The sequence below is a fragment of the Vombatus ursinus genome, unplaced genomic scaffold, assembly GCF_900497805.2.
Source record: "Vombatus ursinus unplaced genomic scaffold, bare-nosed wombat genome assembly UNPS02004260.1, whole genome shotgun sequence".
Lineage (NCBI taxonomy): Eukaryota > Metazoa > Chordata > Mammalia > Diprotodontia > Vombatidae > Vombatus > Vombatus ursinus.
The window spans coordinates 28,790-45,278 of NW_020944038.1; the positions used below are offsets into that span (position 1 = coordinate 28,790).

The window sequence follows — 16,489 nt, forward strand, 5'->3', positions numbered from 1 at the left end:
AATCCTATCCCTCCTTCCTCCGTCCCTGAGCGGTAAGCAGTCAGACATAGGTTATACATGCTGGACAGTTTCTTAAATATGAAACCAGGAGAGGTGTCAGATCCATATTGTCTCCATGGTGGGGAACATTCCAGCTCATGTTATTATTCAGAGACCAAAGAAGTTGTTAGAGAAATCTGGAGCCCCAGGATGGCGAAGGCAGCCAGATTCTGAGCCAATGGAGGCTCAGCTGAGGAACTGGGGACGCTGAGGCTGGAGAAGGCCAAACACAGCATTTTCTTTGACTCTAGAGGCCTTAGGGAGTCACTGGAGGTCACTGAGTAGAGGGCGGCACAGGTTGATCCTATGTTTCAGGAAAACCACTTTGGCGGCCGAATGGAGGACGGATTGTCGTGAGAGAGACCTGGGGCAGGCAGACCCTCCCACAGGTTAATGTGAGGGCCTGGAATCAAGCCAAAGTTCCTTCTTCGGCATTCGGGGCCCCTTCTGACCTTTCCAAGTCCACCACATTGCCTCAGTGGATGCTGTTCCTTCCCATCCTGTACGCCCTCTGGCTCATCTCCGTCCTCCTAGAGTGTGCTGCCACCCGAACCCAATCCTCCCCACAGGATGTGCCCAGGGCAGGGGGCAGCATCTGGGAGTGCTACCAGAGCGCCTTCCCCCGGCACCCCGTCGCCTTTCTTCTTGGGATCCACCACGGGGATATGCCAGTTTGTTCAGCTGTGCCCCAATCAAGAAGCCCATGTTTCGGTTTCTAGCTTTTTTATCATCCCAGATAATTCTGCTCTGAGCATTTTTATCCATTTGGCTCTTGTCTGGCTGTCCGTGACCTCTATGACGTATAGTAAGGGGACTGCCGGGTCAAAGGTGTGCACAATTAGGGAATGTTTCCTGTGTGATTTCAAATTCTTTTCCAGAATGATTCTTCACTTTCTGGTGCATCAAGTGCTCAGCAAGGTGAGCCCAGAAATGACGAGATGCTTGGCAGATGGTTCCGGCAGAGGGGTCATGCCTCTGTCCAGGCCTCTGCTCTAACGACGAGACTGCTTCTGCTCCGGCCCCCTCTGATCCTCACCCAAGTGATCTTCACTCCGCTTCTCCCCTCGCGCTCCCAGGGAGAAAAAAAACAACCAACCCCCCCCAAAAAACCTGAAGGTTCTTTGACGTCCACCCCTCTTGCTATGCCCCTTGGAGGTCCATGGGAAGACTTCAAGGAGCCCAGTATGAGTCTGAGAAGGGGGCCGTGACTTCTGCTTGCGCTGTGTGACCCCAATCGTCCTCTTCCCCTGCTGCTCCCTCCCCATGAACATGGCCCACTCCTCCAGGGCCACATGCTAGACACAGGTCCCACAGCACCAAATCTCGGTGGTACAGATGAGGTTGGATCCGCCTTCTGGAAGCTTGCTACCCATCCTCTGCCCATTGGTATTGCAGACCCTCCAAGGTCATGGGTTTTTACTGCTGCTTCCTTTCTGAGATTTTTTCCTGTGAATGTCCAGGCGTCTTTTCTTCCTAAAATGTGGCTGCCCTTTGTGGGTATTGAGTTTGGTGGCTCTCTGCACCCAGTTTTCTCCCTTTGCTGGCCAGCAGCTTGCTGTGCCCACCACTTTTAGGCTCTACTCCACAAATGCCCATCTGGCTTTCAGACATGTTTCAAGATGGCTCTGCGGCTTCCTTTCAAAGCCCTTTGCTCAACAGGTAATAGTGATGAAAACATCATCTTTGCCCCGAGGGCTTCGTGATTGCCCCTGGCTCACACTCTTTAGCACTGACTTCTAGATTTCTGGTGTCAACATGACTTATGCTTCCTAAGATCATGGTCCACAGTGTATCAAGGCAGGGGGCCAACTGTGCAGACCTGCCTGGTGCCCACATGCCAGGCTCCTGGCAGGGGCATCCTATCAGCAGACCCAGAATACAAAGCAGGTGAAGTCAACTCTGTAGTGCTAGTGAGCAATGGCGCCCCGTGACAGAGACTTGGGCACATCGAGCAGGCCGCAAGAGCTCTATGGAAGAAGAGTTGGTGGGCATCCAGGCTGTGATGATGGCCCAGAGGACTGACTCCGGACCCTCTCTGTTCTCAGGTTCCCTCCTGGTCCTGACGTTCCATGTTCTCTACTCTAAGCTCCCTTCAAGCTCTAACATTCTCTGTTCTAAGGCTGCCCCCTCACCCCATGTTCTGGCATTCCATGTTCTCTGTTCTAAGCTCCCTCCTAGCTGTCTTACCTTCTAAAATGGAACAAAATCTTAGGAGACAGATGCTAGTGAGACCCCTTTTAAAAAGTGGCCCTCGGTAAGCACCAGGGAAGGAGAGGGTCAAGGATGCACGTTTCTTATCCAGCTATGAAGGGGTCAGAGAGCGCCAGCTCCCGTTTCCCTACCCCCATAGCAGCCCGCCTGCAATTACCTTCTTTAAGTGTTTTTGGATGGTGTGGTTGTCTCTCTCCAAAATGATCCTCATTTCTTGGCTTCCCAGATACAGAATATTCGCTGAAAGAAAGCACAAAACTATCTAATTAGGCTTTCTGGAGCAGAAGGCTGCCTGAAGGGTGCCCTGGGGGTCATGGTGAGCCTCCCCCACCCCGCTTCCATCCCTCAGGTGGGTGGGGGAGCAGGCTTTTAAATGCCTCAAATAAAATGGGTGGCATTAGAAAGGAAACAGATTATAACCCAGCTAATGGACCTCAGGTTACTCTGCCAAGCTCTCTGTAGCAGGCTCCCAGACCCGGGCTGGGGAGATGCAGGCAAAGGAAGAAAAGAGCTGGGAACACCCAGAAAATCTTCTCCATCATCCAGACCATTCTCCGGTGGCAAGTGTGTGCCAGCGACCCAGCTGTAAATCCTGGCGGCTGCAGGGTCACAGAATCAGAGCCGGGACTGAACATGGATCCCAGGCATCCCATCAGAGAAAGTGCTCTCTTGAGGCATGCAGGTGTGTGTGTGAGCATGGGTGTGTGTGTGAGCGTGGGCATGTGCACATCTGACCTGAGCTGGGACTGGAAGGAAGCTGGAGAGGTCAGTAATCAGAGTGGAGGAGGGGCAGCCTTCCAGGCCTGGGGGATGGCCAGAGGGAATGCCAGGAGGCCAGCGACCCTGGGGGATACGCTATGTGACAAATAAGTGCTCGTGGGGAGAGCCTTGGAGGAAGGGCGGCATTCTCAAAGGTCAGAGGGAACCATCAGAAGCCCTTGGACTGGAAAAGAGAGAGCAAAAGAAGGCAACTGAGTACACCGAGTCTGGGCAGGTGGGTGAAAGATGAGGGGAAGTGCTTTCCATGTCAGGTATGGAGTTCTACCCATCTCAGAGGCCATGGGGAAACAAGGGAGCTCAAGCATGTGAGAAACGGGAGTTAAGTTTCCACATAAGTAGATAAGAAATCAGCACAGATAGGCCAACTTCTCCATGGTGGGGGGGGGGGTGACAACACAATTCTAGGCACATAATGTAGGTTAAGGGTGGGGTCTATAAGGAAGATTGTAATCCAGAAGGATTAGGACCAATCCTGATTCAGGAGGGAGGAGTTAGGCAATTACTAACTATAAAGTCCGCTCTCCCCTTCCAAGGAGGTGTAGCGGCTTCTTGCAAGAATCAAAACGACGTACTTCAACCTCTTTAATAAAAAGTCTTTGAGACACCAGTGTTCGGAACTGAGTCTGGGGTCATCTTTATAACAATTTGGGGGAAGCACAACTTAGAGGCATCTGAAAAGAATGCTCACAGTGACGGACACTGGACAGAAAATGGGAGAGCTATCATTTTCTCTGGGATTTGATTTAATACATGCGAGTGTGTACAGACATCCACGCACACACTCATATGTAGACGTATATTTATGTGTACACACACACACCCCTGGATCTTGACGCCGGAGTGACCTTAGAAGTCATTAAATCCAACCCCTTCCTCCTGACTGCCCAGATGAGGAGTCTGAGGCTGAGAGGGGCTAGTGCCACTCACTGACCCAGGGTGCCTAGACTGCCCGAGGCCGGCCCAGCGTGCCCACCCCCGGGAGGAGCAGGGTGAGGCCCTTAAGGTGTGGGCAGGGTTGAAGTCTGCTCTCTGGGCAGACCCAACAGAGTGGCCCGTCTCCTTAGCCAGAGGCTGCAAAGACCCTGGCACATCAGAAGTCAGAGTGAAGCTGGGCAGGGCCGTCTTCTCTCTCTTCATTCCAGCGCAAGTGCGACTATGAGCTCACCCCAAAGAGGAGGCGGCTGCCCAGACTCTGAGTCCCAGAGGCTGCTGAGGGAGAGATCATCCAGGAGGGGTCAAAGCAAGAAGAGAAGCAAACTTATTGTTGGGGACTGTAGGATGCTCAGGGTAACCGAGGCAGGTGTTCGCCAATTTGATAGGAGCACTGGTGAGGTTGTCTGTCTTCCAAAAGGACATATCTGAGCAATACACAGGATAAATCTAACTTCCAAAGAAGACCACAAACATTCTGGTGTACGTGGGAGCCTCCTTTCGTCTTTGACCTCTGGCTGTGCAATCTCTGAATCAATGGCGAAGGATATTTCGACCCCTGGAAGACGCTAAGTCAAAGTTCCTTTGCAGAGTGCTGGGAGCAGAGCATGGTTCCACCAGAGCCCCTTTCAGCTCCTCCAACACTGTCATTGTTGCCAAGATGCTGCCGGTGAATCCACACTTCAGATTTGTTTTCATGGATATCTGTCCCCTTATTTGAAGCAGTCTTTCATCTGGTTGTTAAGAGTCTGCAATCCTTCTTCCGAGATCATCGTGCTCATATCCTCAGGTGCTCATAGCCCAGGTGAGAGATTTCAAAGAGTCCAGAGGAAGGACAGGAGACCGTGGACTCACACTCTTCCAGTCAACTCAGCAGATGGAAAACACTCAAACATGAACCTCTTCACTTCAAGAGAAGGAAAGAGGGGAGGTGCCAAAGAGACCGATATGGATGGACAGGGAACCTACTAACAAAGGCAGATTTTAAAAGGAAGATGACGGCAAGGCCAGCAAGCACGTCAGCAGGTAAAGGCTCCCAGTGAGCCCAGCGTTCTCTCTTTGACTTGCCAAGTCTCATTAGATCTATTTTGTGTGAATGAATGAAAAAACACTTCTGTGTGCCCAACTGCTGAAGAGAATATAAAAGGGAAGAAGTTATCTATGTTCATGTTGTCTCCTCAACAAAAAGAGATTGGGTGGAATGCAAGATTCTTTTTCTGTCATCCCCAGCACAAGGCTGTAGGAGGCGCTTAATAAATGCTTGTTGAAGGACGAGCTGAGAGAATCCAGAAGAAAGCCACCAGGAGATGTGGGCAGAAGTTACAGAAGGGCCAGTCTAGGCTCCATGTCAGGAGAAAGGGCTTCATATGAGAGCAGTCCCAGCACAGAGGGGCTGCTTTGGAAGGGAGCTGTGGCTGGATGACCCCCGACGGAGATGATCCAGTGAGCGGGGCATAGCACAGCTGCTTTGCAAGGGTACAGGCTGGACCAGAGGCCACTGGAGTCTCCTCTAATTCTAAAATTCTGGGACTGTTGAGATTCTCCAGCTGGAAAATGAAATATATGGCCAGATTCTTGCTTGAGCAAGATGACTCTGGCAGCCCTTGGAAGATAGGCTGGAGTGAAGGGAGACTGGGGGCAAGGAGACCAAGAAGAGGCCCCTGCAATAATCTGGGGAAAGGGTGGGACCAGTGAGAGGAGAGAACGGAAGGGGGAGAATTCTTCCAGAGCACAGTCTTCCCCCTCTCTCGGCTTTTTAGACGCTCGAAGTGCACACACGGCCTCTTCCCCTCAAGCACAGCCTGTTCCATGCTGCACGCCTTCTCCTTCAGGTTACACCCCATCTCAGGAGGGCTTCAGGCTGCCTCAGCACCAAGAATAATGTTCACAGTAATCTTCACTCGTTAACTTACAGAGGAAAACTAAATAACCTCAGAAGTGGAAAAAAATGCCCCTACACCTGAATGATGACATGAAGTGAGTAGTTTTGAGCTTCGGCCACCATGCTAGGCTAGATCGGAGCAGAGCCCACGTTTCACAATTAATAGTAATGTGGACACTCTGCACTGTCCATTGGCTGAAGCCCCAAGCTACCCCAGCTTCACAAACTAAGGAACTGGACTCCTACTGTTTCTCCGAGGCCTTATTCCAAGTACCTGAATGACACCAAATCGGGAAAGCCTTCCCATTTTCTCTTGCCATCAACTTCTTCCTAGTAGTTGAAGTTTTCATGGTGTGTGAGTCTGAGCACCTGATGCCTCTGTCACTGTGGATGGGAAGAGAGAGGGGGAGGGAAGGAGGGAGAGGGAGAGGGAGAGGGAGAGGGAGAGAGGGAGAGAGAGAGAGAGAGAGAGAGCGAGAGAGCGCACCTAGAATGGAGCCTTGGAGACCAGTCACAGTTAATGAACGTGACATGGATGAGTCAGCAAATGAGACCTAGAAGTAAAAGGAAACCTTGGATAACAGTCGATCAACAAGCACTCACTAAGCCCTCAGGGGTGGATGGTATTCGGGGAAGACAAGTGTCTCTGGTGTGAGGACCGCTTTCCACCTTTGGTGTCCAACCAATCACCCACCTCTCACCTGTGGCTCCAAGAAGCTGTAGCATGCGCAGCGGCCACACCTGGTAAACTGTTTTGGCAGATGAGCTGACCCAGGCTGAGGGTAACCAAGGGGTCTCGAACCCTTCATTGAGTTAGGGGGGTGTCTGCCCCAAGCATGTGAAGACTTCCCTTAGTGGAATGGGCAGGTGAGAACAGTTTGTTCCAACGGCCATGAAGGGGCTGGAGCTGGCTCTGTGGAGCGCTGAGAGCTTGGTCAGACATCGAAGATGCATCTTGAGCCATCACCAGTCATCTTGATTCTGTTCTGACACTGGACTGTGATGACTCGGGAGGAGAGAGTGAGGCCGATGATTTCTGCCTCACTTAAACCCAGTTTACACACGAATCAAAGGACATCACCCGTACCATTTTACAATTTTACCTGTCTCAAAGTCCTGTGGCGACAGGCAAGTGACAAAGCAGCAGGTGCGGATACACTGGGAGCTGTCGTTACAACCCTATACATGGACCACCACATGATTGTCTTCTCACAGGAAGCAGCAGTGGGATTCGGCAGGCCCCTGAGTGTCTGAGCAGCCTTTTAAAGATTGCACTGCTCACTTTCTGGTGTGCAGAAGGGGCTAGAAAAGATGCCCTAAAAATTGTCTGCTTTGCTCTGCCCTGGCTCATTTATCGCGGCGGTTGGGGATCCCACTCTGGTTGAAACACAAAAATGTAGAAAAACTTCCACAAAGATGATTCCACTCACCATCAGTACACGGAATGTGCTCACACTCATAGACAACACAAAACCGGCGTGGGCCTGGAAGACGAACAGCTCTTGTTGAAGAGAACTTGGCAGGTATCGTATCCAAATGGCAGCCCTGAGTGAAACACAGCTGGCCAATAAGGCCAGCTCACTGACGTTGGAGATGGATACGCTTTTTTTCTGGAGTGGCCACAGTGAAGGGGAGCACCATGAAGCTGGTGTAGGTTGTGCTACCAAAACTAATCTAATCAACAAGCTTGTATGCTTCCCAAAAGGAGTGAATGACAGGCTCATGACAAAGTGACACCCCTTGCAGGAAAATATCATGCCATCATCAGTGCCTATGCTCCCACCATGACAAACCCTGATGAGATCAAAGAAAAATTTTATGAAGACCTGGAGATCCTCATCATCAATGTACCAAAAGAGGTGAAGCTTATAATTCTGAGAGACTTTAATGCTAGAGTAGGCTCTGACTACTAGACTTGGCAGGGAGTTCTAAGGAGGAATGGAGATGGGAAAAGCAAATAGCAATGGTCAGTTACTACTGAAAACTTGTGCGTCAGATGACCTTCTCATCACCAACACTGTCTTCCATTTACCTAAATGCAATAAAACTTCGTCGATGCACCCTTGCAGCAAACATTGGCATCTAATAGACTATGTGATTGTAAGGAGAAGAGATGGACAGGATGTGAGAGTGATGAAGGCATTGTGTGATGCAGAGTGCTGGACTGATCATAAACTTATCCTCTCCAATCTAAATATTCACATTCAACAAAAGTGGCAGCCCCAAGGCAAAATGACTGCTGGAAGAATTAATGTCAATAGATTAGAGTGCTTCTCTGAGCAGGTACAGTTTGTTGCTAACTTGGAGGGAAGGTTGAGCCAACCCACAGTTGGCAACAGTGGAGCAGAAAAGGAGTGGGCGGCTTTCAGAGACTCGGTGTACAGCACTGCATTTGCTTATCTGGGTCAGAACACTCACAAACACCAAGACTGGTTTGATGAAAATGATGAGAAAATTCAGAAACTACTAAATGAAGAATGAGAACTCCACAGGGTTTACCAGCAGGATAGTTCATCCATCTCTAAGTAGGCAGCATTTAATTCCATCAAAAGTAGAGTGAAAATGAAGCTTAGAGAGATGCAGGATACTTGGCTCAGTAAGAAGGCAATTGAAATTCATTTTTACACTGATAGTAATAATCCAAAGTGTTTTCATGATGCCCTGAATGCTATTTCTGGGCCAAAGACCTTTGGTGAATCTCAACTACTCAGTGCTGCTGGAGACGCATTGATTAGTGATAAGGACATGATTCTGGAGAGATGGGCTGAGCACTTCCACAGTGTTCTCAACAGACCATCATCAATCAATGCTGAAGCCACTGACAGTTTACCTCAGGTTGAAGTCAATCCCTCCCTAGCTGAACTTCCAACTGAAGGAGAAGTTTCGAATGCCACTAGGCTCCTTTTATGTGGCAAAGCACCTGGTGCTGATTCTATTCCTGCTGAGATTTGTAAGGCAGGGGGTCCATGGCTCATACAAAAGCTGACTGAAATTTTCCAGGTTAAATGGCAAGAAGAGGTTATTCCCTGGGAGTTCAAGGATGCCTCCATTGTCCATCTCTATAAAGGTAAAGGAAACAGGTTGTCCTGGGACAATCACAGGGGGGTCTCTCTCTTAGTCATTGCTGGCAGGAATCTTGCCAGAGTCCTCCTTAGTGGGCTGCTCCTTCACCTAGAAGAGGGTCATCTACCTGAGAGTCAATGTGGCTTCAGAAGGGCCAAGGAACAGTTGATATGGTGTGTGAAGCTTGATAACTCCTGGAGAAGTGCCAGGAGCAGAACAGAGGTCTGTACACAATGTCTGTAGATCTGACCAAGGCCTTTGATACTGTCAGTCTTGAGGGCTTATGGAAAAATGCGTCACAATTTGGTTGCCCAGAGGAATTCATCAGCATTGTACCTCAATCTCATGCTGGCATGCTTGCCCGGGTTCTGGATGATGGACGATGCTCTTGTACTTTTTCAGTCACTAATGGAGTGAAACATGGCTGTGTTCTTACTCCCAGGCTTCTTAGCATTCTTCAACTTGAAAGGCTACAAGCCAAGACCAAAGTAGAGGGAGTGTTGGTGCATGGTTTTCTGTTTGCAGATGACTTTGCACTCAATGCAGCCTCTGAGGCTGAGAGGCAGCAAAGTACGGATCAACTCTCTGTTGCTGGTGCTAAATTTGGCCTAAGAATGAATACCAAGAAAACAGAGGTGCTCCATCAGCCATCACACCATCCATACATGGAACCACTGGGTAGAGTAAATGGAGAAGTTTTGAATGGTGTGGTTAAGTTCACTTACCTTCGTAGTGTGCTTTCTATGGATGTACACGTTGATAATGAGGTTGATGCACGCATTGCCAGAGCTAGCTCAATGTCTGAAGGAAAGTGTGGGAGAGAAAAGCTATTAGGCTGCCAACCAAACTGAGGGTCTACAGAGCCATTGTGCTGACCTCACTGCTGTGTGTCTGTGCAGCCTGGACGGTCCGCCAGCGCCAAAGCCAGGCCAGGACCCGGAATTGCTTCCATCTGAATTGTCTTGGGAAGATTCTGAAAATCACCGGGCAGGGTAAGGTGGTAGACACTGAGCTCCTTTCTGGAGCTGAACTGCCAAGCATTCAGACTCTGCTTCACAGAGTGCAGCTGCGATGGGCTGGCCACGCTGTTCAATGCAAAACGTATGCTTGCCAACAAGTGCCCCTTTTATGGAGAACTCACACAGGGCAAGCGCTCACACGGTGGTGAGAAGAAGTGACTCGAGGACAACCATCAGGGCCTCTCTGAAGAGTTTTGGAGTTGATGGTGTGACATGGGAGACCCTGGCACAGGACGCCCAGCACGGCAGGAGCTCAGAAGAAACAAGAGATGTGCAAATTTGGAGAATCCACCCCAAACGTTCACATGGACTATTTGTGCCCGACTTGTGGTGGAGCCTTCTGAGTTCACATCGGTCAGCCACAGCTGGACACATTGCAACTGGACTCTAACACAGGGATGTCATTTTGGTCTTCTTCGAGAAGGAAGGATACATTCCCAACCAAGCGCTCACCAACGGGGCAAGGCAAAAACGGCCGCTCACACTCTAACGGGGGAGCCAATGCGCAAAGCCCTAGGTGCAGCCAAGCCCATGCAGGGCAGCCAGAAGGAGACCTGAGAAGGAAGGCCCTAGCCACAAGAACAGGGTCCTGATGGCCCCACAAGTGACCCAAGCAACAGAAGGCCTCAAACTTCTCTGGGGTTCTTGCTGCCACCTTCTGAGCTCTGAAATGGACTTTCTAATTGGGTTTCAATATTTTTATCAAGTTTACTCCAACAAAGGAAAACTCCCCCCATAGATCAGGTGAGTATCTACAGCTCAGCTCTGGTCACACAGTGAGTCAAGATAATCCTTACTGCTCCACAGAAAGAGCACCAGGGGACCTTTGTCATACCCCAAAACTTATTAGCTGTGGGACCCGAAAGAAGTCATTTCCTGTCTTTGAGCCTCAGTTTCCATTCCTGTAAAATGAGAAAACTATGGCAAGTCCTCCCCGATAAGAGCAGCTGTAAGCCAAGTGCTTTGTCAGCAGCAGTGCACTTACTCGGCCCACACAATTCACGCTCCAGGAAGCCCTCTCTCGGAGCCCGGGGGCAAGGCTGTGGACCCTGTCCAGTTTCCAGTGGAGCACTCTTGTTCATGACAAGGCCAGCCTTAGCAACAATCACACATTTCTAACAGCACTTCACAGTTTGCAATAGCTGCCCAGTGAGGCTGTGATGGACCTTGTCTATTCTCCCCAGATTTTGCAGTCCTAATTCTACACGCTACAAGACAATTCCTGCTTACCCTCCAGCTACAGAGGCCAAGGGCATCTAGGATGAAAAGTCCAATGATTTTTAAGTGAGGAACACCGCTTCTGTGCAAGCCTTTGTGGTCTTTGTTACAAGGGATGGTTTACAGGGTAGGAGGCACAAATTGACATTTTGCCACGTACGTTTTTCAGACTGGTCAGAAGTTTGCAGATTTCATTCTTTCCCCCTTTCTGGAAATCAGGACTTTTGGCCTTATGTCCTGAAGGGTTGGTCTTCCTTGTCTTTTTAAGAATGACCTTTTTTTCAGTGACATTGATTTTCTCTCCCTTGACTATTTGGGTGCATAGTCAAGCCAAACAAATTCTTGCCTTAGCCATAACCAGAGAACAGACATTTTACTCTGCGTTTTGACTCTGTCACTATCAGGAGACTGTCAGTTAACTGGCATTTATGAAGTGCCTATTATGTGCTGGGGGAACATTAAGCCTGAGGATGAAAAGAAAGGCAGAATCAGCCCCTGCTCTCCAGGAGCTCAGTCTAGTGGGGAGCCCCGTGCCCGGGGCTCTCTTATAAATAAGATCTACTCGGGCTAAGAGGGCAAGTCTCAGGGGGAGGAGGGAAAGGCAAAGGGGAGGACCGTAGCTAAGGCCTGGGGATGACACATTTTGTGCCTGCTTCTTTGGCTCTTTCCCCAAATATTCTCAACTGTGCTTTTCTCCCTGGGTTCCCAAGTTTCCTCACTTAGTGGTATCTTTTTAATAGGTACTCTCCCCTCTTTCCCTGTGGCCTATTTCACGCCCTTGGGAACAAGTCTGTCCATCAGGAGAAGTCCTGAGGGCCAATGGGGAGAACTAAGGGCCATCTACAAAAGGAGCCCAGCTCAGGGGCATCCACCCTGCCTACGAGAGAGAGCTCTCCTGACGGCTCCGATGGCTGGTGCTCTCCCACATGAAACATGACTGTCTTTACTTGGTATATATCCTGCACGTGCGAATCTGTGGACGTGTTGTTTCACGTCAAGTCAAGTGAACAAGCGTCACTTAAGAGCTGGATCTGACCTCGGGATGTCCTCACTCCAGGCTCCTGACCTTGTCTCCACGGCCACTACCCACCCTTATTCCTAGCTGTCTTGAATGATTCCAGCCCTCTGGTAGAGAAGCAATAGATCGACCCACAGCACCTGGCACCAAAACTTCCTACTGGCTGGATGAGACCGGGGCCAAGGTTTCTGCGGGGCAGGCAACCCTAGGAGGAGACAATTAAGGCCAGCCACGTCCTGAGGCCTTCATTTCTCTCCCTCATTTACTCTTTATTTCCTTCAGTTTGAGTGTGGAATCCCCCATCTCCCCCATTGCCAGCTCCTTCAGTCCTGGAATGCAATTTCTGCCAAGGAACTGGAGTCAGTCCAGAGCTGTGATCGGACTGGGGTAGAGAGTTCCCATCGAACAAACGCCCTTGACTAGTGGAGGTCTGTACCTCTCCTACAATGTGAGGCCTCAGAGAGCTGGTGCAGGCGACGGGACAAGGAACAGAAAGCTGGACCTGAAGCCAGGTCCCAAGCCAGCTCTCTGGACCCCATCACAGCAGCAGTCTTGAGAGGAAGGAACTTTGGACAACAAACATTTTTGGAGAGATGAGTTCAGAGTCCCATCTTGTTGACAACACTGCCCTTCCCCCTATCTCTCCTGGGCTCCTCCCAGATCCATGCGCTGGCGGCACACGCTGTCATACACTCCAGCAAAAGGACAAAGGTCCCGCTGGGTGGGCTGGTGATGAGCGGCTGGGAGTGGACGGATGGGGAGGCACCAGCAGGGACCCTCCTCAGCCCGACATTCTTCTGAAGCAGATACAGGGGAGGGAAATGAATCTCTGCAGCTCTGAGAGCACTGCAGAGAGAGCCTCAGGACTGGCAGGGGCATCAGCCGCCTGACCTGGACCAGACGCCTGCCCCTCCCTCCTCCCTGCCGCCTCCCGGGAGGGGGAGCCCCCTTGAGCAGAGCTCCAACTGTGAGGCTTTTCCTAACATCAAGACTCTGGCCAAGCCCTAAGGATGACCTCCATAACCCGAAATATCCCTCTCTGGGGGACAGCACTGGCTCAGAAAAGCCCATAGCTGGGGGCTTGGCTAGGGGCACTCTCTCTGTCTCCCTTCCTTCCACCTGGAATTCTTTTATTTTTTGCTTTTTGGTGAGGCATTGTCCAGGGGTCACATAGCTAGTAAGTGTCAAGTGACTGAGGCCAGATTTGAACTCAGGTCCTCCTGACTCCAGGGCTGGTACTCTACCCACTGTGCCCCCTAGCTGCCCCCTCCATCTGGAATTCTGTCAGGGAGATTTCTGAGTCTCACAAGATGGTGACCATTAGAAACCGTGGGGCTTCTAACACAAAATCGTTTCTTCTCTCCTGGAGGAGTCATACTCCCAGGCCATCCCGATGTCTTTGTGGCCCCGTCAGAGGGGCGGGCTGTGGCTTCCAGCTTCCAACTGAGATGCACCTTCACCCCCAGCTGAGAGAAGTCAGCCACCAGCTTCCGGAAGGACGTGTTTTCCTGGGGATTTGCCCACTTCGGGGTCAGGTTCTTCAAGACTAAAACAGAAGTTTCCTTTCCAATTTAGCCTTTGCTCCCGAGGAGGTCATCTCTGTCATTCTGCAGAAAAGCTCCTCACAGGGTGGTAAGAAATAAGAATGCCAAACAGCGGTGTCATTTCCTAAGAGGAAAACATTTTGTCTCGGCCATCACTGCCAACAGCAACCTTGGAAATTTTGCACGAATGCGCGCCGGAGGCAGATTGGGCTGAGGGGGCTGGGAGGGCAGGACCAGCAGCGACTGGGGCAGCATCTCTGGGGCGGTTCTGGCGCCAGCTCAGTATCCACTCACACACGGGGCTCAAGCAAGTGGGCTTGATTTGGGGACACCAGCAGTGACCACGAACCTGCTTCTCACACAAAACCATCCCAGATGGTCCCTCTGCTGTCCAGAGTACAAAGGCCAGCCTCAGCAGCTGGGGCTTCTGCGCAAGCAGAAAAGCAAGTGTATGCAACAGCGTTGTGTTCAGGGGGAGAGTCGGATGTTTTCTCAAGGTTAAGGCTTAGATTTCAGGAACGCCACTGGAGACAGAGAAAAAAGTCCAGAGGGACAGAAGGACTCCTGGTAAGGAAGGCTCCTTGGAAGGCCGGCCCGTAAGGGAGGAGAGGTGGATGTGCGCACCTCTGCGCACTGGCCCATAATGCTTCGCTCAGTCTCCCCTTTGTTGTTCCGTCGTTTTTCGGTCGTGCTCGATCTTCACGACTCATTCAAGGTTTTCTCGGCAGAGATACTGGAGCGTTTTGCCATTTCCTTCTCCAGCTCATTTTACAGATGAGGAAACTGAGGCAAGGTTTAAGTGACTTTCCCAGGGTCTCATAGCTAGTCAGTGTCTGAGGCTGGATTTGAACTCAGAGACGAGTCTTGACTCCAAGTCCAACGCTCTGTACACTATGGCACCCCTCGCGCCCTTCACTCTTACTGGGGACCTTTTTCTGGACACGGGATGGGTCATCTAGGAGGCCCCCGAGGGCTCCCAGGCCACACAGCCGACTGGTTCAAGGCCTCCATGTCCTGCACCATCATTAGAGGCTTCAAGGCCCTGCTTCACACTGGGGGAATGACTTCAGTATTTTCCACCTCAAAGAAATGAGGTGAGACACATTCACAAGTTTAGTGAAAAAGATGCTGTGAGAAATCAATTGAATGAAAATCTCATTTGTTCAAGTATAGACCTTTCTGAAGTACCACAGCTCTCGTGGCCCCCAAAGGGCCAGGGCCAACTCTGCAGGTCCAACTCTGAAAGACCCCAGCCCTAGAAAGAGGCTGGGTGTCGCCAAGTTGGCCTCCATTACCCAGGAGGACCAGAGCGAGAAAGCACTGATGACAGGCCTCCTGTCTGGTACAGAGAGGACGGAGGACAGTCCCTGCCCCGCCCCCCCGCCCAGTATTTGCTGTTGCTGAGGTCATGGCAGGTGGAGATGCAAGACTGGAGGTCAGCAGAAAGGTCAAGGCTGCATAAACAGACCTGAGAATCATCTTCACAGAGATGACGACAAAATCTGTGGGGGCTGATGAGACCCCCGAGGGAAGAGGTGGTATGCAGGGAGAAGAGAGAGGGCCCAGGACAAGATCCTGAGGGTCCCTAGGGTTAGTGGGCATGGTCTGGAAGAGAACTAGGAGACCTGAGAGTGACAGTCACCTGCAAGGCTGCAGAGGCCAAGAAGCACAAAGACTGAGGAAAAGCTGTTGGATTTGGCTGCTAAGAGATCACTGATCACTGAGAAGAGGGCAGGGCTGGTAGACCAATGGGGTCAGAAGCCAGACTGTAGGGTTAAGAAGAGAGTGAGGGACAAAGGGGCCACACTGATGGAGAAGAGCCTCAAACTTAGCCAGGAAAGGGAGGAGAGAGAAGGGATGATGTCACACGTATACGGACAAGACCCTGACCTGCCTCTAGCCTGGACTTGAAGCCCTTCACGGGGAGCTCACTACCTTCCCTGCCTCGAGAGCCTTTCTGTTTGGAGGCGGACAGCTGGGATCGTGACGAATTGAAGAAAGCGGTTTCTGTGAATTACGTGGAATGTTTCCTCTGCTGCTACCTTTGAGGTGAGTTGGTTGTTTTTCCCCCTGGGAAACCTAGAAAGTCTATGAGAAAAGTCTGCTTTTCTTCAGAAAATAACCTTTTCACCAAGCTCCCCAAGAAGCACCAGGGTTTTATCTGGAGCTCTAACGCCTGGGATTCAGTAGGTACTTAACAGGGGCTCCCTGACTATTAGAGGTGCCTGTTGTCCCCTGGTAAAGTGTCAGTTCCCGGAGGGCAGGGCCTGGACTCTGGGCTCTACTCACTGAGTGCATCCTGGAGTCGGGGGTCTCCGTCCCTTCCGAGCCACTGCCAAGCCATGTGACCACACTCTGGGTGTTAACACGCAGGGAGGGAGAAGGACTGGCCTGGGCATTTTCACTGGCATCAGCGTGCTCGGTGAGGAAGCACCGCTACCAAGGCAGGCTGATATGACTTACTGTTAGAAGAGCTGCCCAGGGCCCCGAGAGGTGGGGATGCACGCGGGGGTCACGCAGCCAGGATGTGCCAGGCTGGGCTGCAGCTCAGGCCGTCCTGACTCTACCAGCCTGTCTTTTACTACCCTGGGTGGGGCAGAGCTCTAGGTGGATTCCCGGGTACCCCCTGTGGGCTGCCGCTGGTCTGGGAGGGGGTTTAACCGAGGAAGGAGGTATGTTTTAGGGTTGACCTCTCTTTGCTCCCGTCTGTCCCTCACTTATGCCCTGACCACCCTCCAACACACACACACACACACACACACACACACACACACACACACACACA

General features: G+C 51.1%; 1 protein-coding gene across 3 annotated transcripts in view; it reads right to left on the reverse strand.

Moving 5' to 3' along the window:
• Nucleotides 1-16,489, reverse strand: part of LOC114054202 (lipid droplet-associated hydrolase-like) — a 72,864-nt gene that overhangs the window by 2,284 nt on the left and 54,091 nt on the right. For all 3 annotated transcript variants that reach the window (XM_027877378.1, XM_027877383.1, XM_027877370.1), the window contains exon 6: nucleotides 2,408-2,490. In XM_027877378.1, the coding sequence (XP_027733179.1) occupies nucleotides 2,408-2,490 (83 nt within the window). The remainder of the gene's footprint in view (nucleotides 1-2,407; nucleotides 2,491-16,489) is intronic.